The following is a 22,630-nucleotide window of genomic DNA, read 5'->3' as shown; positions in this document are numbered from 1 at the left end:
TCATAAAGAATGCTGCTAAGACGGATAACATTAAACAGAGATATTCAGAAGTGATAAAGCTAAAATTAAAGGTAGGATTTTCTATTAAAAAAATGGAACTTATATTTATTCTTTATTTTCGAATAGCAAATCACAATTTTCAAGTCCAAAAACTATTTCTGCAGAGGTACTCCCTTTTTTCGGCATTACTGGAAATCAAAATAGACATTTTGAAAAAATGTAAGTAGTTTATGATAATTTTACTCTTTAACCTCTTATTTGTACTTAACTAAAAATAAAAATAGACATTTAGAAAAAATTATATGTTGATTGTGATTATTTCAACTTTTCTAGAAATCAAAATCGACCTTTGACAAAATTTTAACTTGAATGTTTTTATTGATGTTTTAGATTGAACGGATGATCAGTTGATGCACGACACCCTTCTAATGTTAAGAGATGAGAGACATCCTGATTAAAATATTTTTTACAATATTTAACGTATTTCGTGATCCGAGTTCAAGATTTAAGTATGCGTGACAAACCTGATCCTAAATATATCGATCAGGAGTTTTGGCAGCTAATCCCTTAGTAGAGAATTAAACATGGCCGAGTTCGGACCTAGGAGACCTCATCCTCCCCCCTCACAACCTTCCGTTGCTAGGGTGGCTCCGATGGTTCCTGAGGTTTCTCTTTTCTTTGGAAACTCATGGATAAATTCAAGATCAGGTTTGGAACTGGACAGATATCCTGGAGAGCCTAGAACTCAAACGGAATCCTATGCAGTGCGTCAACCCACACCATCTCAGTTTCATTCTAACAACAGCTCTGGAGTAAACGCCCCTCTTGCTCCGCCCTCGCCTCATAAACCTGTTCTTCACGGTCTTGTGAGACCAACTCCGGACTTCTCCAGGATGTTTGATAACTCCGGTAACTTATCAGGATACGGAGGTCACTCACAGACTCAATATAAGCCCAGTCGTAGACAAGTAGGGTTTCCAGACTACGTAGAGCCAGAAAACTCCGGCCCTAATTTTTTCAATTATGGTTCATTTGAGTCCCGTACCCCTGAGCCCGAAAATAGGAAGTTAGAAAGAACAGACTCAAAAGATCTTAGAAAATCCGCTAGTTTACCAGAGTTTGATTTTAAAACAAATTCTCCGGTACATCCTGAGATTCTAAAGGTTCTATCATGGCAAAACGAACAGTTGAAACTTCTCCAGGATCAGGTTCAGTTGCTTCTTCAATCCTCCCCTCAAATGAACCGAGCAAGTGATGAAGTAGCCTCCAGTGTGTCAGAGAATATCTCAAGCCCTGAACCAGTTGGAGAACCCCTCCGGAACAGATCGGTTTCTTCCGTATCAACCAACACAAGCACACTGTGGCCTGAGATACAGAGAGGGTTGGAGAGGTTGCATAATGTTATTCATGAAGAAAACGAGAAGGAGGAGGAGGAGGAGAACTCGTGTGGAATTACTCTCACAGAAATGAGAAACAGTAATATAAAGGTAATACAAGAATAAAATATTTGATAAGACAATTTATATAAATATATATATATTTTATATTTATTAATATTTTTCTAGGTAAACACTTCTGATGGAGATTCCCTGAGATCTCCGCAACCCACGCTGAATATCGACCTACCGGAGTATGCGGGGTCAGAATGTAGTCCTGACTTCAGGAGAGCGGCAGACAAGGTTAGCTGGGAGAGTCCTGTTCTAGGAGAGAGTGTCTCCATGTATGAAGAAGCTGCGGATGTAAGAGGAGTTTACAACGATATTATGACTCAAGTTAATCGTTTGTTAGCAGAACCACCAATACAAGAGACTACTCAAGGTATTTAGAATTAAACAGATGGTTATTTTCAAATCTCAATTCAGTCTAATTAATTATATTTTATTTTCTAGTTGTAGAGAAAAGACCTATGTTGGAAAGTTTTGTCAATGATCCTGAATCCTTAGATCCAGCAACTGCAACCTTCAATAGGTTGCGTCAGCTCGGAGTAAGTTTTATCTCTCCTGAGGATTTATCCAGACCGAGATCTCTAGATTCTGGATCCCAGGAATACAGTAATATGTTTCTACCTAGAGCTGCATCTCCTTCTAAATCCTTGTGGAGAAACTCTCCGGATACTAGCCTGGAGATAAGTTCTCTAGCTCTGAAGTACCTGGATGAAACCCAGTTGTCCAAATTGGCGGATAAACATAGAGCTGTAGAGAAAAGTAATTCCACCTCCGTAACTATATCAGATAATGACGTTAACATGAGCTTGGCAACCCAAGAGTTTCTTAATAGACATGGATTAAATACGGCCGCTGCTAGAAATCCTTTAAGATCAATAGATAATGTGTCACGAAACCAACCTCAAGAAAATGGGAAGCAAGGGATCGAGCTCCGAAAGGAAGTATTGAGAGAATCAACTGAGAACAGATACAGAGTACAGGAGAACATAGAATACCGAACCTACCAACAAACTCAGGCTCAGGCTGGAAACCACCAGCAGTCTGATCAGTATCTTTATCAGCAGGTTGATTACACTAAGAGAACTAGACCAGGTTTAGTAAATTCTCCGGGTCCTGGAGCCAACCAGTATCAACCTCAACCTAGGAGAAATGTTAGATTGACGGAGCCTGGAAACGATTCTTCTCCTACTTCTTCAAAAAACACTTTCCGAGCTCCAAGTCCAGGTTTAACCAACAGAGTTCTAGATATTGCAGCGATCCGTCAACAACCGAAGCTATTGTGATTCCAGACTATCCGTCCCACATTTCTAAAATTGTATTATTTAAATTGTACAGAATTTATTTATCTAGATTTATTCATCGTTAAAGACAAATTATTTATGAAACTTGACCTTTCAGTACTTTTCTATGTATTTTTCACAATTATATTTGTAATACAAACTTTTTGACACATCTCGAAGTTTTAATGGTTTTAGAAATTAAAAATGGAATCCTTGGAAAAAAGTTTACTGACGATGACAGATTTCCTGACGGAGTACCATGCAGTAGTTGACACATGCATGGTAGCCTTTATCCTAGATGATATGTACGACGTACTCCCTGCTGAGGTTGGATCGGAACTGCTCCAGATGTCAGATAACGACCTTGGCTCTTTGCCAGCTCTGCTCTTTAGGGATAGAACCGTGTTTATGTATTAACATTCCATTTTGTGTTATCGGGCTTATGCTTCAGGAGTATTTATAAATATATTTACATGTACACCAGATACACTATGTCACGGTGTTGAATGTCCCCTGCAGCTGTTAATGCAAGAAAATATTTTTTTAAATTTAAAAAACAAAGGTTGTTATTATAACACTGAGAAGCTTTGCTTTATCAAATATAAAAGACTAAAAAGCAGTGCTTAGGATCCGGATTCGGAATCCGCAAGATTTTGGCTTCCTGGATCCGGATCCGAATCCAAGGGATAAAATATCAACCAAAAACTGCAAAAAACTTTTTTACTCCTAAAACCCAAATTATAAACATTATAAAAAAATTTATAAAATTATATAAATTTTGTCATTTCTGAATGGTTCATCAAGTTTTAAGATAAAAATAAGCGAAAAAAAAACAAATTTGAAAATTATTTTTTGTTAAAGAAATTAGTAAATCATAAAGAAATCACCTTTTTTGTAGTGCGGATCCAGGATCCGGATCCGGATGAAAAATAAATGGATCCTAAGCACTGGCTTAAAGTATGGAAAAGTCCAACAGTTGAACATTTTACAAGCTGTAAGGTCTTGTTTCACGCTTGACTTAGTAACGTCATCTCGAGTTGGAATTCAGGTTAGTAGGACTTCCCTAAAAGCCCCTGATTTGTTCCCTAAAAGCCCCTGGTTTGTTCCCTAAAAGCCCTTGATTTATACTTCTTTTCTGATAAATATTCATTCAAACTAATCAATTTAAATTGAGAAATTGCCAGTCCTCCTTAATTAACGAACAATTGATCAGAAGTTCTTTTTTATACAGGGTGTTCCACGAAACATGACAGTTGGTGAATAGTTTAGAATGTCTTTTTCCATCATTTGTCAAGTTGTTTGATACCAAAAGATCAATAAAAATATTTTATGGGAGTCATGTTAAATTAAAATTGATTTCAAAGTAAAAAATTATTAAGCAAAAGATTAGTTTAACTGAAAATAACTATTTATGAAATGTCATGTTTTGCGGGACACCCTGTACATAACTAAAAACATCGGTTTTTTGAAAAGTTTATTTTGAACATTTGTCTAAAGATTTCGTGATTGTCGTCTGCTACTCCTGTAAGCTGCTTTCTTTTAGTTAAAATATGCGTATCATTCTAACATTCATTTATAGAGTGATATTCATGATAAGTTTTGATAGAACATTAAATCTTTTTTTGTTGTTGAGAGTTTTATGGATGTTGTTATTGTCTTCAGCAATCATAAGATTCAACTAGGAAAGCCGTCTGCCTGTTTCCTTTTTAAAAATTTTAAATTATAAAATGCCTGTCAATTCTCAACTAACATTTCAAATATTGTGAATTTTATATTTTAGCAGTACTTCTAGTAGACGAATGTGATTTGATTTGATTTGATTTGATTTGATACAGTCGCAAATGTTTTTACAATATTGATATAATCAAATCCAAAATGTGTTCTGATGTATGTAAGTGTATCAAAAAGGCCGGTTTCTTTGTCAGAACTATTCAAATTTCTGAAGATGAAAATATATCAGAGAAATCGTCCTAAAAGAATTGGATAGCTTTGAACAAATATATATTTTGGTAAATGGGAATTTTTAGGCATACAAAACCAATTTTTGTATTTATGTTGGATCAGATTAAAACCGGTGTTATCTCCATACCCTGGAAAAATGGGAAGAGGAGACTTCAGTACTTACGGGGTGTGGGAGGGGGGGGGGGTAGTTTAGAATGCATAGATTGATTGTAATTACGTATAAGTTATTCATTAATATTTCATATATTTACTTATCAGTAAAAGTATAAAGATTTTGCAAATTCTAATAGTTCAACAATCCCCTATTTATGAAAGTGTCATAGAGTTTATTTTGTTTTATTTAACTTGGTTCTTATCTTTTGAATGCAGGTTAATTGTATTTAAGTATTTATTATTTTTTAATATATTACATATTTATAAAGATTTTGCAAATTCTAATGGTACAACAATCCCATATTTATTGAAGTGTCATTGAGTTTATTTTGTTTTATTTAACTTGGTTCGTATCTTCTAGTGAGGATTTATCCCTTCTTGATGGTTTAAAGAAAACCCAGAGCATAGTTCGGCAAATGAGAGATATGTCCTTAGGTAAACAATTAACATTTTTCATTGATTTAGTTAACTTAATAATAAAAATTTGTTTCAGTTGTCGACTGATTTTTTCTTCCTAGATAAATTAAATGAATGCAGACACTTAGAAGCATCACTCAACGACAGCGAGAAAACGGAAATAAAATTCGAACATTTTGATAGGATAATGCCGCACAAGAAAACTCACGAAGTGACGCTCATGTCGAAGTACGTTGAGAAACTCTGTGAAGAGCACAGCTCGAAATTTTTGGTCGACTTAGGTAAAAAAAACTGTAATTTTTTTTTCCAAAATACTTTAACCCCCCCCCCCCCTCCACCTCTTCAAATATTAAATTTTCCTCCAAACATGTTTAAAAATCTGGAAAAAAATTTCATTTATTAATGGTAATTTATTTTTCTATTTCTAGGAAGTGGTAAAGCATACCTATCCCAGGTTCTGAGTTTCCTTCACAATATACCCGTCCTTGCAGTTGACTCTCAGGAGATAAATACTATAGGAGCAGACAACAGGCAGAAGAATCTAACCAGGACCTGGACTGCTCTGGAGAAGAGAGCCAAGGAGAGGAAGGAAGGAAGAATTCCACCAACTAGAAAACAAAAACTTAAACTTCGAACAAATAAGAAGCCGATAAACAGCGAAGAAATTGGGGTAATTGGAGATTTTTTGAACATTGATTTGACAGATATTTTTGATCAGTCAGAGAAATCTCTAGAGCAAACTGATTCTTTAGCAAAGAGTTATTCAGCAGAGAAGATTGATTCTCCAGAGAAGATTGATTCTTCAGAGAAAATTGATTCTCCAGAGAAGATTGATTCTCAAGAGAAGATTGATTATCAAGAGAAGATTGATTATCAAGAGAAGATTGATTCTTCAGAGAAGATTGATTCTTCAGAGAAGATTGATTCTCCAGAGAAGATTGATTCTCCAGAGAAGATTGATTCTCCAGAGAAGTTTGATTCTCCAGAGAAGATTGATTCTCCAGAGAAGATTGATTCTCCAGAGAAGATTGATTCTCAAGAGAAGATTGATTCTCAAGAGAAGATTGATTCTCAAGAGAAGATTGATTCTCCAGAGAAGATTGATTCTCCAGTGAAGATTGATTCTCCAGAGAAGATTGATTCTCCAGAGAAGATTAATTCTTCTGAGAAGAAAGATTCTCAGGAGAAGAATATTGTAATTATAAACCAGGCACCAGAGAATGAGAAAGAAGAGTTAGTAAAAACGAAAAAAGAAAACTGGGTTACTCATGACCGTAAGGGCACTAAGCCCAACGTATATGAGGATAGAACGGTTAAACTTACAACTCAGTTTATATCTGACGGAACGGATTTGGGAGGGATTGTATCAGAGCATTTACCGGAGTTCAAGGATAGGATGGGGATCATAGGTCTTCACACCTGCGGGAACCTTACTCCCTCCTCGCTTAAGATATTCTTTGCTTCAGATTCGGCTAAATTTATCTGCAACGTTGGATGCTGTTATCACGCCTTGGAGGAGGAATTCTATGCCAACCCTTACCTGGAGCCCGGAGTAGTCTCAACCTCTCCTCCAGGTTTCCCCGTCAGTTCCTTGCTTCGAAAGAACAAATTCTGGTTGGGTCGAAATGCCCGGATACTTGCGTCTCAGCCTCTCAACAGGTTGGCGGAGAAAGGAAACCTTCCTAGTAGATCTCTCATATGGAGAGCAATTCTTCAAGTGATTTTGAATGAGAACGTTCCTGATCTACGCTTCCAGGATCACCAGGTCGGACGCATTGCTTCAAAATCAACAGATTTCATCGATTACGTTCGTCGGGCAGTAATCCGGTGTAAGAAACCCATCGACCTGTCAGATGAAAGAATCTTGGAGTACTACAACAACTACTATCCTAGATATTCTAGAAAACTAAATTGTTTCTATCAGTTTAGATCCTTGTTTGCTCCGGTTATTGAAGGAATTATTCTCCTGGACAGACTGCTGTTCCTACAAGAGAAAGGTTGCACTGAATCTTGTTTTATTATTCGATTGTTTGATCCCACGGTGAGTCCCCGTTGTTACGCTCTTGTAGCATCTAAACCTTGACATTGCAGAGAAAATGAACCGGATAGGACGCCAGCTCTTTGTCCTAGGATCAAACCGAGGTGTATTACGACAAGAAAAAGTTCTCCGAGGAAATATTGTTCAAACTTGTAATATTTCCACTCTTGACTCGATGTATGAAAAGATGATTAGTCTTCCCGCAGTTCATTACATTGAAGATTCATTAGTTCAATTTCATGACGTCACAGGTAGTATTCTTATTAATATGAATATATAGTTACAATTATATAGGAGGAATAAAAGGGTGAAGAATGATCTACAACTAAATTATAAATAAAACATTGACACACGAGTTCTAAGTTAATTTCGAAAGGTTGAGTTTTTTAATCTAAAGGGACAGCTGTATAACTAGTTGCATTTAAAAATAAGATTAAGATAACAGTTATTGCTCAGGTTCTGTCCTGTACTTTGTAATTGTTTACAATAGAACTAATTTATAAACCGTTCTAATGCGTCACAGTAAAGTGCAAACAACCCTTCACTCTAACATTGTATATCTAGGTATACCCTGGTACGGTACAATAATATTATGTACGGCTAGCCTGAGACTAATGATATCCCTCCCAGCCCAGACTACTTCACAGAAGGTTGCCAGTAAACGGTTTCTCCTCTTCAAAGAAATGGAGGAAATTATAATCCCGTCTTTACGCCGTGCTACAGATCAGTAAGAAAGTCTTTCACTAATTGGGTGGGGAGGTGAAGATAAAAAGACATTTTCAACTCTAAATACATTTACTAAAATGATCGATTTCAGACAAGTTTTGGTAAATCGTTGGACGAAAGAGAAGGCTGTGAAGAGTTTCAATAGAGTTGCGGCGCAAATTAAAAGGAACAAATCAGTACTGTAATGAATTGTTTAGAAGTTTTTTCCTCAGAGGATAAATTTTTTAAATATATCTAAAGAATTATTAAATTATCGACTAAGTCGTATCACAATTAAGTAAAAAGCATAACACAAAACCATTTTACTGTCGTTAACTTCATTTATTTTATTTCAACGTGGATTGAGATTGTGTTTTAACATATTACGGGCCCGGTTTGCTAAATTAACTAAGATTGTAAGCTTTATTTTTATACTGAACTTGTAGTCAGAAAGTTATAGAGTACAACTGTCACATGTCGAAACTATTTATACCTTTATATGTACAGGTAAAATCTTGTGCTTTGAGATTTTAAGAAATGTGTTAAGTCTTTCTGAGTAGACCTATTAAACAAAATCTCCCAGTGAACCCAGAGGTTTATCTAGGATTTCTCTGAGTGAACATTGTACACAATTACATTTATCAACATGAAGACACATAATCTGCCACAAATATTATCTTAATATATAAAATCTGCCACAGATAGAATGTGATTTAATTAAAAATCCGCCACAAAGTGGATTCTTACAAAATCTATAGATGAACCCCCTGTCCTGACCCTAGATTCATTTAAATTGTATGTTAAGATTCCTGTCTGGGTGTTCACCTCTATAGGGATCCGAAACCTGGCCCTTATGCGGGAGACCCAGGAGAGGTTTCTAACCGTACCAGTTCAAGAACGGTATATTCAACTAGCTGCAGAAGGTGAATATAATAATTTAGAATAATTAGATTGCAGATCTTAACTCCGAACTACTTAAGAAATATACCAGTACTTAATCATCAAAATTGATTTTTTTTAAATTTTAAAAACACTGAAAACTAAAAAATCAATTTAATTCTAAATATGAAAATAGGAAGATTTTAAATATTAACCATATTGTATTTTTTAAAGGAAAGCATGATTCCTGAAGATTTGTTTGAGTCACGAATACTTTAAGAAGGAAATGAAAAAAAATTAAATGAAGATAATTTATTGTAAAATTTCTTAATTTTCACTTTTTATTTTTTTAGGAGCGTTATGGTTTCCTAATCTGACGGTTCCCGATATATCCTTAATTCTCCCGTTCATCGTCGGTTCATCCTTCGCCTTGAATATATTTATCTCCTCCTGTCGGATCAAATCCTCGGAGAAAACTGAAACCAAATACTCCAAAGTTATAACTTATTTTCTCTACGCTATCTCAGCACTGATGGTTCCTTTAGCGGCTGTTCAACCCTCAGCTCTAGCTCTATACTGGGCAACTAGCGGAGTAGTCGGGGTTGGGATGAATCTTCTCCTCCTCTCTCCAACGTATAGAAAACTTGTGAACATCCCTAAAATATCAAAAGATTCTGAAACACCCTATGTTGATCTTAAAGAAAATATGTTAGCTAAACTAACTTTTAAAAGAAGAGAATAAGACTGGAGTCCTTTTTTATTAAAAATGAATTTTAAAAAAATTTGCAGAAAAATGGAAGATTTGAGTTCAATCCTGTCAAACCTCTCTCTGAGTGACAACAAAGAGAAATTTCTTGGAGAAGTTAAACCATCTTTATCTGCTTTAACTCGGGCTAAAATCACAGAAGGGATAAAGTAAGAATGTTTATTTGAATTTTGATATATTGTATCTTTCCATTGGTTTGATACCCAAAGTTGAACAGCGATCCGGAGAAGGAAAATTTCAGACACATTTGAACATTTTTGAACTTGAGTATTTGTAAAGGGTGTATGTATATTTGTGAAGGGTGTATGTATATTTTTAAAAATATCATCTCCCCCCCCCTTTGAAAATCATTTTATCCCTCAAAAGTTAATTCGTAGAATTTGGGAAAATAAATGATTTTAAGGAGAAAATAAATCAAGTTTTGGATAAAAAGTCAAAAAGTATGTAAAACTTGCCTTTCAATGTCTAATTTTTCCCCCCCCCCCCCCCTCCATCCTCAAAAATCATATCCTTATTCTGAAAAATATACATCCCTGGTATTTATTTCGACTCAATTTTAACCACTAGTCCCAAACTTCAATAAGTAAAATATTTTGGAATCCCGGATATTAATTAACACAATTTATATAAATATATATATATTTTATATTTATTTATATTATTATTTAGTTCCGTTGATCTGATAGTTCTGTTTGATTGTCTGAACACTGATAAGGAGAGACAGATAGAATATACTCTGGATATTCTCAAATATCTCTTCTCATTCATGGATCCGGCGATTATTATTGAAAAGTAAGTCGTTGTTTGTTCAATTGTTCATTAACTTCAATTTCTTAATGATTTTCATAAGTAAATCTTAACTGGGAACCTTTGTGTTGGACACTTAAAATCCTGATCGTTTGACCTCGATATCCATTGTAGGCACTTAAAATCCTGATCGTTTGACCTCGATATCCACTGTAGGCACTTTTAATTTGAGAATCAATGCTTAATCGTTTCATTTACTTATTATTCATAACTTTATTGGGGACACATTTTTATTGTTTTACGTTTGAGGTATGGTGAACTGATGAAGCATGGACTCTCCCATCCGAATACTCTTGTTCCTATCTGTATACTCAAGCAGATGGAGAGATGTGCTAGGGATGATGAGCTGACAGGAATGATCTGCCAGCATCCAATCTTCCTCCCTGCGCTCCGACTTTTAAAAGCAGATCTGAGCGTGTACTCTGAGGTTTCTAAGTTTGTGCTCCAGGTGGCGGAAACTACTACAGGAGCTAGAATACTGCTCGGAGCAGAGACGGTTGCAGAGTTACACCTCCTGGGAAGCTTGAACGAGGTGATCAAGATTAGAGTACTCGAGGTTGCTGTCAGGATTAGTCAGCTCAGGTAACAGATAAATTGTAGTTTTTCTTCTTGATATGCTCATACTCATTCTCATCCCCACCTTGGATTTACGGCGCGTTATAGTGAGAAGAACAAATGGATAAGTTCAAGTTTGCAAAATCTGTCGTAGCTATACTTAATACTTCCGCTCTTATCCGCTCTCAAATAGAAACTCTCCATTAACATTTTTTACTTTTTTCAATCATCGTGGATTTGTTGATAAATTAGCGATAACTTACTTTCAGTCAGGAGCACCTGGATGAGGTTGACAGAGTTGGACTTCTTCAACCACTTCACGAACTCATCCATGTCGATGATATCCTGGTAAAACTGAATGCTGTAGAACTCGTCACTAGCGTAGCTCTCACCCATCAGGGGCTCAGGTCTGCATATTTTTTTATCTTATAGTTTGGATTTTTACTTTCCAACTCACAAACCTTTTAACGTTTTTTTTAGATTTCTCGAAAACAACGGAATGATTAGTAGGATGGAGGAAATACTTCAATCCTCCAGACAAGATCCATTCGCGGATATTCTCATACCAGGGCTCATCAAGTTCTTCGGTAACATTGCTCATCTTCGTCCTAAGCTGATGATTGTTCAACATCCTAACTTCATGGACTGCTTGTTCAGTATGGCGGAGTCATCAGATCTCACTCAGAGAGCGATAGCCTTCGAAACTATTGGATGGATTGGGGTGAGTCTTGAGGGAAAGGTTACTCTGGCCGACCTGGGGAATAAGATGAGCCACTGTATCGAGAAACTCGAGGATCTAATTCGCGACTCTCCCACAGAGATACGGATACGAGGGATGAATGCGTTCTCAAGCCTGATAAAGCTGGATAAGGAGAACCAGACAAATGAGTTCCTCTCGATTACTGAGTCCTGGTATAAGAGAGCGCTGGGAAACCGTGGTTCTCCTATGCAGCTTTTGGTTGGGATTGTTAAACTTCCATTCGCAGATATGAGATTGGCCGTGTATGGTTTGCTGAATAATATAGCTAAGCAGGGTTGGGGGCGGAGAGAAATCCTTAGGTTCCCCGGTTTCCCTGAACTTCTCTTAGACCGATCTACGGAGAGAGATAAAGACGGAAAGGATGCAAAATATGACCTGATCCAGAGCTTGGTTGAGAGCGGAGAGGCCAAGGAAGTTGTTGGAGCAGAGATAGATGGCCGACTCCGTGAATACTCAAGGCTCGGAGCTCATCATGTTCAAGTTCAATCCCAGGTTGCTTATGAAGGAGACTAAACCAAGAAAAATGAATTTACTTATTATCTGGTAGAAATTATAATTTTCTTTAATCTAAAATAAACAAACTTTATTTTAGTGATTGCTTGTATCTATTAATATTTCGATATTTGTACAAAATATATGCCCCATGCCATAGCGCTCAGTCCAGTAACCTAACCCTCAAATGTTAAGATTTCATCCTTTATTGTTTGTGCAAAAATACCTAAAATTTGAAATGAGGCAATTCTTATAGAAAAATTAGAATTGAACAAATTTCCTCAAAAGGAATGTTGTCCTAAAGTACATTAGTTCAAATAAACATTGGTCCGATGATAGGACACCGAAAAGCCAAGAAACGATTGATTGATTATTCTCAAACAAATTGAAGACGACAAACACATGAAAGTGTACACGCCTTGGCGCTAAATTTTGTTTTGTGGATTCGCTGTCTTGAAATCCTTAATCCATGAAGTAAATCAACAAGTTGTAAATAATAAAATTTTATACTGTAAATGACTTAAGTTTTAGACTTGAAAATGGAGCCAGAGGGAGTTGACGATACCTTGGATAGTGTTCATGTTGATACTCTTCTCAAAGCGTGGAAGAAACTAGGTGAGAAGAGCTCTACCACGGTTCATATCTTCGAGAGAAACGATTTCTTTTACTTCTTCGAGAAAGACGGAGAATTGGCGGCGAAACATGCTTTCGGTTCCGTGACTGCAACCAAAACTATGGGGAAGACCAACCCGGTTTCCTTCTGTGTGATGAACCACGCAAACTTCGAGTCTACCCTGCGCTTTATTCTACTCGTGAAACACTTCAGAGTTGAGATATTCAAGTTCGTCGCAGCTAAGGTGACCTTTTTAGGGTATAAGGACGCTTTAAAGTGAGAAGAGGGAGAGGGAGGGGGGGCATATTCTCGGACAATAAATTACTTGGGCTCGTCTTTTGGGTCTTGGAGAACTTGAATATTTTTAAGATTAAAAGTAATTTGTGTTTTTGTTGAAAAATGTTGGATTCCGAAATCTGTAGAAAAGAGTTACGGTCCGTCCTAGAGAACGATTTTGGACCCCCTCCCTCCTCCCCCCAGGGCCCCCTCCTATCAGTTTTGTACATGACCACTTATTTTTCATTTTTCTAATAAAATATTATTTTTTATTTATTATTTTAGGTTAGGTTATGACAATTTCTGGGCCGAATGCTGCGGCAAGGACAGGATAGGGGGCCGAGCGCCGCGGCTAGGACAGGCTAGGGGGCCGGGTGCTGCGGCCACATGATCAATTATATCCATGTGATATCCAAGTACAACATTGATAGGAGCGGGGGGGGGGGGGTAACAAAAATCGTTCTCTAGGAAATTACCAAGAAATATTTGTTTTTGAATTTTGATTGAATTGAATTGAATTTTGATTTGGAATTAAAAAAATATTCGTTTTGAGTGAATAAGTGGCGCTACATACAAATAAAAAAATGAATTCATAAAACCCAAAATTTAAGGGCTAGATGGTACCTCTTCCTGCGCTCCTAAATTTGGGGGCATCCCTCCAAATTTCCAGCCTCCCCCCCCCTCATCCTAGATAAGATAATAAATGATTGTAATAGGGAGGAAAATTAGCAACCTACGAGCTTGAGGTTCGAGCTTCTCCGGGCAATATTTCTGCTGTGGAACATGTACTATACGGAGAATCTGAGGTGGTTGGAGATTGTAACTATCTGGTTGGGGTCAGGCTTCAGGGTGGGGCTGATCAGCTAACTGTTGGTATTGCTGCAGTAGATACTAGTCTAAACCAGATCCAGGTACAGAATCTCTAAACCAGATCCAGGTACAGAATCTCTAAACCAGATCCAGGTACAGAATCTTTAAACCAGATCTAGGTACAGAATCTTTAAACCAGATACAGGTACATAATCTCTAAACCAGATACAGGTACGGAATCTCTAAACCAGATCCAGGTACAGAATCTCTAAACCAGATCCAGGTACAGAATCACTTAAACAGATCCAGGTACAGAATCTCGGAAACAGATCTAGGTACAGAATCTCGAAAACAGATCTAGGTACAGAATCTTTTAACGAGATAATATTCAGGTACAGAATCACTGAGCCAGATCCAGGTACTGAATCACTGAGCCAGATCCAGGTTCAGGATCACAAACCAGATCCAGGTACAGAATCTCTAAACCAGATACAGGCACGGAATCTCTAAACCAGATACAGGTACCGAATCACTTAAACAGATCCAGGTACAGAATCTCTAAACCAGATCCAGGTACAGAATCACTTAAACAGATCCAGGTACAGAATCTCGAAAACAGATCCAGGTACAGAATCTTTTAACGAGATAATATTCAGGTACAGAGTCACTGAGCCAGATAGAAGGTACAGAATCACTGAGCCAGATCAAGGTACAGGATCACAAACCAGATCCAGGTACAGAATCTCTAAACCAGATCTAGGTACAGAATCACTAAAACAGATCCAGGTGCAGAATCTCTAAACCTGATCCAGGTGCAGAATCTCTAAACCTGATCCAGGTATAGAATCTATAAACCAGATCCAGGTACAGTATCTCGAAAACAGATCCAGGTACAGAATCTTTTAACCAGATCTAGGTACATAATCTTCTTCTTATCAACTTTATTAAACAAACAAAAAATTAAACAATATTATATATATGTATAGAGCTACTTTTCGTAGCCCTCTCCAAAATGTGGAATAATCGTGATGGATTTAATTTTCAGCAAACAAACAAACAAAATTCCTCGTTAATTATCGGAAATTCGTGGACTTATTCCGATAAGAATTTAGCATATAATTAGACTTTTCATCGTAAAACAAAACAAAAAAATGAAAATGAAGAAAACGAATTAGTGTTTTGACTTTTCATCTAAAAGATTCAAGATTAAAAAATTAAAGAAAAGAATTACGAAGCAATGAAAAATTAAAGGAAAATAGAAGAGAGGACCTTTAAACATAATTATATCTGTGTGACAAATGAGCCTTAAACACGTTTACTTGGTTCCGAACCGGAGCAGCATTAGCCCTTCATTCTTGGACTTAGCTTTGCATTCCGTTATCCTGTAGATTGCTTTGAAATAACCTAGGCAGGTCTTCCCCATCCTAATCCTGACAGAGTCGTCCAGGTGGAGCATATCTTTAGGTTTGCTTTCCCGCCATCATCCTAATCTGTGGGTAATCCAACCTTCCATCAGCATCCTAGGGCCAGTGAATGATGACGATGAATTTTTCGTCCTGATTCCCCAGGTATGAAAGCAAGGAGCAAGTCGAGTAGGTATAACGGATGATGATTACCAGATCTGTTAAATTCACGAATCATAGAGGTTAATGAGATCATAAGATCCTTACGATCATTGACGATCTTCCGATGTGCATCCTTGATAACAGTGATCTTAGGAGGAAACGGAATTGTTGCAGCCGCATAGCTTCCTTGATATAGCTCTCCAGACCTGGCAGAGATTGATTTAACAGAACCACTGAAATGTTGAATATCTTTTAGTATCTCATGGTCTGTAGCACCTCGGAGAATGTCATTCAGTCCTGCAACAAGAAGAACGTCTACAGCACGATGAACATTTCCATACTCGGCCATAAAGGCATGTTCGAGTTCACGGACAGTTGCACCTGGGATAGTTAGATAGTCTATGTGGATCTCATCTCCTTCATAGCCACTCATCGAACGGATTCCTTGCCAGTTGTTTAATATAGAGCTGGAGACCAGAACAGGATATCTTACTCCAATCTTGTGTGAGTGTGGGGTGGATTTACAGGTTATACAAGGATAATTTCCCCACCTGTCAGCTGGAGCTGAGATTCTGTAATCCTTTGAGCTATTGTGAGTATGGTGAACTATTAAGCTTGTATAATCTCCTGGCATGATGAATTCAGAGCATATATTACAATATCTGCTCTGGTTCTCATTTGCAGAACGGATCTTGTGATAGTTCTTCCTCTTTGCATTCATGAACATCACATGTTCCGCAGATTTTCTGGACAGAGAAATATCTCGCATCTGATTTTCAGCTGGAATATTCTTCGAGAGCCTCTCTGCATAAGCTGGTTATAGCATAGTTTTGTAAGATGGGGGGAGGGGTGGTGGAGGTCTGCTAGTATCTGGACGGATCCATATGGGGCGCACTCTCTGCTCAGCCATCCTGGATTAGGTTAGATTATACAGGATGTTAAATGTTGGAATATATATAAACTAACTATTACAACTTTATTGTCAGATAGGTTAATGTTCATTCATATATAGATAGATTTTAAAAAGATTCGAAGCAAGTTGAATTAATCCAGGTTGATAATCAAAAAACCAGATCCGAATATAGAATCACTAAACCAGGTCTAGGTACAGGATCAATTGACCAGATTCCGGTTCAGATTCACTTAACCAGATCCAGGTACAGGATCACTTAACCAGATCCAGGTACAGGATCACTTAACCAGATCCAGGTGCAGAATCAAATCTACTCCTGACAGTTTTTTTTTTACACTAAATCTAAATGTCTATAGTTGTTAAATCACTCTATTTGCATTTTGAACTTTATATTGATGTGAAAAATTACGATAGAAATACAATACATCTACATCCTTGATAAGTAATATTTAATATGGAAGTGTCTTAGCGTTGAACACAAATTTTACAAAATTTGTTTTATGCTAATAATAATGATGATCCAGGTTTGTGATTTCACTGATGGAATCACCTTTCCTAACCTTGAGTCTGTTCTGGTCCAGCTGAACCCTAGAGAGGTAGTTATACCACAGTCAGAGCATCCAGGGCTTAAGAAGATCAAGCAGATCCTGGAGAGAAACCGAATACTTGTCACTCCTAAGCCAAGCACCGAGTTCACACCCCTGGTTGAGTCGGAGATTAAGCGTCTGTTTAATCCTAAGACAATGATTGGTTCCCTGTCTGAGAACCCTGTGTCCAGTAGTGCCTGCTCTGCAGTTCTCAAGTACCTGGGACTTAACACAGAGTCAGGGGATGGAAATCTGTTTAGGTAGTATTAATCAAATAAACCCGTGAGATATACGTTTCTTGTATTGTTAAATGTTATCCAACATTAATCTCATTTTTCCCTAGAAATAGAATAAAAAGCCCCCTATACATGTATGCAAATTCTTACTTGAATTTTTTAATACATGGTTATCATGATTTTTGAGATAAATGAAATTCATAGTTTTTCATGGTGGGCATTTGTCAGTTTAATTTAGCATCCCTGATAATATCATGCAATTCATAACAATTCTGATTATCCTTTAGGATCGATGTGTTGAAACCCTCTGAGTACATGAGATTGGACCAACGAGCAGTCCACGGTCTGAATCTGTTCGATGAACCTGGGCATGTCGGATCTTCAGTCTTCAATATTCTAAACAAAACCAGAACCCCTGGAGGTTCCAGGCTACTCCAGTCTTGGATTAAACAACCCCTGATCCACGTTGATGCGATCAAAGAGCGACTGGATCTGGTAGAATGCTTTGTTAAGAACTCCGACGCCAGACAAACTCTTTATGAAGACCATCTACGGAAAATGCCGGATTTCCAGAGAATTTCAACTAAATTTCAGAGCAAACGAGCATCTTTGCAGGTTTGTACTAAATTCATAAACAAAAACATTTTGTTCCATTAAATATTTCTGAAATAAAAGCATTTATTTGTTACTTATTGTTTTTTGTTTTGTTTTGCAGGATATGTACAAAGTTTATATTGCTGTGAACAAACTCCCTGGACTGAAGGATAGTCTGGATTCTTTCGGCGAGGAACAATCTCTTGTTCAGGAAAACTTCTCCAAGGACATAGCTGATGCATGGAAAGATTTTGAGAAGTTTCTCCAGCTTGTTGAAACTACCCTGGACCTGGATCAGGTGCGGAGTGGACAGTTTCTCATTAAACCTGAGTTCGATGAGGCTCTGGGATACCTGAGACAAGAGTTGGATACTGTTGATTCAAGGATTCAGAAAACTCTGACCAACTGTGGTAGTGAGCTGGGACTGGAACCTGGCAAAGTTTTGAAGCTTGAGCACTCGTCCATTCACGGGTATTACTTTAGGCTCACCATGAAGGAGGAGAAGTCTGTTAGGAACGACAGATCCTACACCATCATCGAGGCGAACAAGTCCGGTGTTAAGTTCCGAAATAATAAACTTGAGCAGTTGAACGACGAGCACTCTGACCTTTCCGTGAAGTATGAGAACCAGCAGAGCGCCATTGTGTCCGAGATGATCGGGATTGCCTCCGGGTACGCGGATGTAATGAATCATCTTGGAATGATAATATCTAAACTTGATGTGATAGTTTCCCTCTCCTTGGCTGCTGTTTGTGCTCCGATACCGTATGTTAAACCTGAGATTCTACCTCCGACCCATAGAAAACTTTACTTCTCCCAGCTCCGGCATCCTATCCTTGAGCTTCAGGATCAGATCAGTTTCATTGCGAACGACGTGGAGTTCGAGGAAGGAACCTCAACCTTCCATATCATTACAGGACCTAATATGGGCGGGAAATCTACCTATATCCGGTCTGTTGGAGTAGCTGTGCTAATGGGTCAGATTGGTAGTTTTGTCCCTGCCGATCATGCAACCTTCTCCGTCGTTGACTCCGTGATGGTTAGGATTGGAGCCTCAGACTGCCAGGTCAAGGGAATCTCAACTTTTATGGCGGAGATGTTAGAGACCTCAACGATCCTGCAGAGCGCTATTCCGAACAGTTTGATCCTGATAGACGAGCTGGGTCGGGGAACCTCAACCTACGACGGATATGGGATTGCAGTGGCGGTGTCAGAGCACATTGCTAAGGAAATTGGGTACGATATTTAAAGCTTTTCTTTTGATAATCCCATTGGTTTATGTTTTCTCTTGGTTTTTTATTTGTTTAAAAGAAATGTTAGAGGCTTTTTCGCTGAATTTGGTGGAAAATAAATGATGTATTGTTAACAAGTCTGATATGGGGGGTGGGGGGAATGTTAGGAAAATCACCAAAGATGATTATGATCGGTGATTATAATTTAAACATGTATTAGATGCTTCACGTTGTTCACTACACACTACACAGAGCTTACACAGCTGGCCAAAGAAATAGATACAGGTGAGTAAACCAAAAGAAAAATAAATTATAATTTTATTATTGACATTATGCATTTTGGCATTCATTTTCAATGGTTTACTAATTTCCAGTGAAAAACTACCACGTGACAGCTATGGTATCTGAGGAAAAGCTTACTCTACTTTATCAGGTTTGTCGAAACAAAACTGAAATATTTTTAGAATTTAATTTATTCTGAGTTGTCTCACATCTTCTGTTCTAGATCCTACCCGGAGTATGTGATAAAAGTTTTGGTATACATGTTGCCAAGCTTGCTAATTTTCCTACAGATGTGATCGACGACGCGAACCAGAGACTAGTCAGGTTAGTAATATACTTGAGAAGATGATATCAATCTAAGGCTAATCTTATTTTAATGTTTTTTCCACAATCCTGCGCTTTAACTTCTCTTTGTATCTAGACTGGAAAGTGGAGTCATGGCTTAGAAGAGCGGTCTAGATTGGCAAATAAGGAAAGGAGAAGGAGAGAGACTGAAATATTAGATCTATGTGATTAATATTGAAATATTTACAGAACAAAATGGCCAGAACCGCTCAGCCGAAGAAAACCAAACCTAGTCCGAAGCTAGCGAAGAAACTTCAAGCCGAGGAGAAGGTGACATCATTTTTTTTCTTCTTTATGCTAAAAAGATGTCAGCAAAATGTAACGTCACGCCACTCTGTAACATTAAAAGCTTAAATAATATTTCCTGTAGGTGTCTAATGTCCATAGAAGCATGAAAGCTTAAATATTGTGTTCGATTTTAGAGTATTTCAAATAGGTTTATTGAGGTTTCATAAATGCTGTCTACCCTTTTTTATTTAAAAAGTGATAACTGCTATTAGATATTTTAACCATCTCCTTTTTAACAACTTAAAAATCTGGACAAAGGAACTGAATTTTTAATATTTATATCGTTCCAATAATGAACATGCAGAATCGAAATGTATATATTGAAATAATTGAAAATCGTAAAGCATCAATCCATTAAGATTTTGTATACTTCGAAATGGATTGGTGGGACGAGTAGATTCCAGGGATGCTTTCATGTTACCAGGCAGTCATAATAAATAAATTGTGGAAGAAGACGTCCCTAAGAGTCTGATTTGTTTTGATTTGCAGCTTGGTGTCGCAGACCTTTGATATTTAAAACTATGAACTCTTGATCAGATAGTTAAATTATGAAACACCCAATTTTTTAGTTGCAAAGATATAGGGATTAGAACATTAGAGTGTTCCAAGCCCTTTCTTATCCTGACCCTTATTTTTCAATGAACTAAAAAGTTTTGGAAATTGGTACTAAGATATTTTTAGTGTCATAAATGGGACACCACTACAATTTTGTCAACAAAATGGAACCTTTTAGATCTAAGAAGCTTTTACATCCATGATTTTGGACAAAAAGTAATTTATTCAGGAAACTGAGTCTGAGGAACAAGAATCTCCCAACTCATCATCTAGCAGTTCGGGGTTTCTAGTTCATACATCAATTATGCAAAGAAGAGAAACTCCTCAAACCTCTCCGGAAAGCGGACCGAGCGGTAGAACCCCCGCCAGTCCAGACAAACGTAAAGGTAGAGCTCCAGCCAAGAAATCCGCAGCTTCAGCAGCAAGGAATCCGGCAAACCAGACTGCAAGGAAATCTACTGGATCGGTAGCTCAGAAAAGCCCTGAGCGACCGGTAGGGTCAGGGAAAGGAAGGAAATCAAGCGGAAGCCTAAAAAAACGGATGAAAAACAGATACCGGCCCGGAACAAAGGCTCTGATAGAGATTAGGAGATATCAAAAGGAGACAAAATTGCTGATGCGTCGTCTTCCTTTCGCCCGGTTAGTTCGAGAGATAGCTCAACAGGTATACTTGGTATAATAGAACTATACCATTCAACTTATATAAATTATTTATTTTATTGCTGGGTTTATACTATTAACTGAAAATGACACTTCAATTAAATTCAAACTTAAAACTTAATTGGCAACTCTTGAATGATAGGTGTTCTAAAGTGGGAAATGGCTCAAATTTTGTCGTGTGGCTGGGTGCTTGACAATTTCAAAGTAAAAACGAGAAAATTTTTATATCTCACCAGGACACGGGGAGGACTTGAAACTCCGGTCCACTACTGGAGTCTTAGGCAATCCCTGCAACTTTTGATTTGATTTGATTTTGATTTGATTTGATTTGATTTGATTTGATTTGAGTTGAGTTGATTTGATTTGATTTGATTTGATTTGATTTGATTTGATTTGATTGTTTTGATTTGATTTGATTTGATTTGATTTGATTTGATTTGATTTGATTTGATTTGATTTGATTTGATTTGACATAATGATTAATGATGGTATTAAAGAAGTGAAAGATGAGCAGGTCTTCTCTGTTTCCAGAATCCTACACTACTGACTTGCGTATTAATTCATTCTTGTTGGTGGATTTGTTCCTTGGCAAGGAAGACGCTACAATTGATTCATTTCCATTCATTTATTTATTTTAGATTTGTGGAGCTTCAATTCCCGATGTTAGGTTTCAGTCCCAGGCTATTGAAGCACTACAGGTTGGACAATTGATTTGTATTTTCAGGTGTTTATATTTTCTCGAAAATTTGTTTATCTTCCAACCATTTTTACCATACACGATTAAGATCGGGTCAAAAACCCGGAGTATGGGATGGACTTGAGCCTCTGCTCTGACCCTTACAAAGAATGTCTAAAGCAATCCATCACTGCAAAGTATTATTTGATTTATTTGTATCGTGTTAGAAGGGCATCCCTAAAATTCTGATTTGATTTGGTATTAGGAGGCCGCAGAGATGTACCTGGTTCATCTAATGGAGGACAGTAACCTCGCAGCTATTCACGCTAAACGCGTAACTATCATGGTAAAAGATATGAGGCTTGCACGTAGGATTAGAGGAGAGACCTGGGATTTGTAAGATTTTCATCAAACTTCCACGTTTCGTCTTTCAAGTAAAATAAGAAACTGTACAGTATAGTATATTGATCTCAGGTGTTAAATGTTTATAAAAATTTAGAATTGTTAAAATTATATCTTAACTATGTACCTTGAAAATACGCTTGGATGAACAAGAATATTTAACAGTCAAATTTTTGTAAATTCCGCAGACCAAATTTTATTTTCATGGAGTCCCCTGATGTATGTAATCATGAACCATTTATTTTATGTGTCTGTTATAAAAATATAGCGATGATAAAGAAAAATATTAGTCTCCCAGGTTATTAAAGGATAAATATCTGATTTCTCACAACAAACT

At 37.3% G+C, this 22,630-nt stretch overlaps 6 protein-coding genes across 13 annotated transcripts; all 6 read left to right on the top strand.

Moving 5' to 3' along the window:
• The first annotated feature begins 2 nt into the window (after positions 1 to 2).
• Positions 3 to 2,897, top strand: LOC111695590 (SCL-interrupting locus protein homolog). Of its 2 annotated transcripts, none has more exons than XM_023464966.1 (4): positions 3 to 71; positions 391 to 1,487; positions 1,566 to 1,818; positions 1,890 to 2,897. In XM_023464966.1, the coding sequence occupies exons 2-4, from the start codon at positions 585 to 587 to the stop codon at positions 2,726 to 2,728; spliced, it is 1,995 nt and encodes a 664-aa protein (XP_023320734.1). In that variant the 5' UTR covers positions 3 to 71; positions 391 to 584; the 3' UTR covers positions 2,729 to 2,897. The 2 variants fall into 2 exon arrangements, with proteins under 2 accessions (XP_023320734.1, XP_023320735.1); XM_023464967.1 differs by lacking the exon at positions 3 to 71 and adding an exon at positions 121 to 219.
• A 23-nt stretch (positions 2,898 to 2,920) lies between these two features.
• Positions 2,921 to 7,349, top strand: LOC111695588 (methyltransferase-like protein 25). 6 transcript variants are annotated; one of them, XM_023464960.1, is made up of 4 exons: positions 2,921 to 3,117; positions 5,202 to 5,275; positions 5,359 to 5,538; positions 5,686 to 7,349. In XM_023464960.1, the coding sequence occupies exons 1-4, from the start codon at positions 2,930 to 2,932 to the stop codon at positions 7,338 to 7,340; spliced, it is 2,097 nt and encodes a 698-aa protein (XP_023320728.1). In that variant the 5' UTR covers positions 2,921 to 2,929; the 3' UTR covers positions 7,341 to 7,349. The 6 variants fall into 6 exon arrangements, with proteins under 6 accessions (XP_023320728.1, XP_023320731.1, XP_023320729.1 ...); XM_023464963.1 differs by lacking the exon at positions 2,921 to 3,117 and adding an exon at positions 3,651 to 3,773; XM_023464961.1 differs by lacking the exon at positions 2,921 to 3,117 and adding an exon at positions 4,303 to 4,752.
• On the top strand, positions 7,255 to 9,673 carry LOC111695593 (mitochondrial inner membrane protein COX18). The gene is made up of 6 exons (XM_023464971.1): positions 7,255 to 7,546; positions 7,860 to 8,022; positions 8,113 to 8,187; positions 8,447 to 8,507; positions 8,806 to 8,923; positions 9,233 to 9,673. Exons 1-6 carry the CDS (start codon positions 7,354 to 7,356, stop codon positions 9,619 to 9,621), a joined length of 999 nt encoding a protein of 332 aa, XP_023320739.1. The 5' UTR covers positions 7,255 to 7,353; the 3' UTR covers positions 9,622 to 9,673.
• LOC111695591 (26S proteasome non-ATPase regulatory subunit 5-like) lies at positions 9,648 to 12,358 on the top strand. Its single transcript, XM_023464968.1, has 5 exons — positions 9,648 to 9,794; positions 10,315 to 10,437; positions 10,702 to 11,034; positions 11,277 to 11,414; positions 11,488 to 12,358. Exons 1-5 carry the CDS (start codon positions 9,673 to 9,675, stop codon positions 12,278 to 12,280), a joined length of 1,509 nt encoding a protein of 502 aa, XP_023320736.1. The 5' UTR covers positions 9,648 to 9,672; the 3' UTR covers positions 12,281 to 12,358.
• A 157-nt stretch (positions 12,359 to 12,515) lies between these two features.
• Positions 12,516 to 19,903, top strand: LOC111695587 (DNA mismatch repair protein Msh2). 2 transcript variants are annotated; one of them, XM_023464958.1, is made up of 9 exons: positions 12,516 to 13,116; positions 13,865 to 14,059; positions 16,961 to 17,283; positions 17,547 to 17,874; positions 17,975 to 19,089; positions 19,306 to 19,370; positions 19,460 to 19,518; positions 19,591 to 19,691; positions 19,789 to 19,903. In XM_023464958.1, the coding sequence occupies exons 1-9, from the start codon at positions 12,799 to 12,801 to the stop codon at positions 19,811 to 19,813; spliced, it is 2,529 nt and encodes an 842-aa protein (XP_023320726.1). In that variant the 5' UTR covers positions 12,516 to 12,798; the 3' UTR covers positions 19,814 to 19,903. The 2 variants fall into 2 exon arrangements, with proteins under 2 accessions (XP_023320726.1, XP_023320727.1); XM_023464959.1 differs by lacking the exon at positions 13,865 to 14,059.
• LOC111695594 (histone H3) lies at positions 19,892 to 22,577 on the top strand. Its single transcript, XM_023464972.1, has 4 exons — positions 19,892 to 19,982; positions 20,785 to 21,219; positions 21,854 to 21,913; positions 22,157 to 22,577. The coding sequence occupies exons 1-4, from the start codon at positions 19,908 to 19,910 to the stop codon at positions 22,289 to 22,291; spliced, it is 705 nt and encodes a 234-aa protein (XP_023320740.1). The 5' UTR covers positions 19,892 to 19,907; the 3' UTR covers positions 22,292 to 22,577.
• Positions 22,578 to 22,630: the final 53 nt, after the last annotated feature.

This window comes from Eurytemora carolleeae, unplaced genomic scaffold (genome assembly GCF_000591075.1).
Source record: "Eurytemora carolleeae unplaced genomic scaffold, Eaff_2.0 scaffold231, whole genome shotgun sequence".
Taxonomy (NCBI): Eukaryota; Metazoa; Arthropoda; class Copepoda; order Calanoida; family Temoridae; genus Eurytemora; species Eurytemora carolleeae.
The sequence above is the reverse complement of the archived record's forward strand: the minus strand, read 5'-3'. Positions and strand labels throughout refer to the sequence as shown.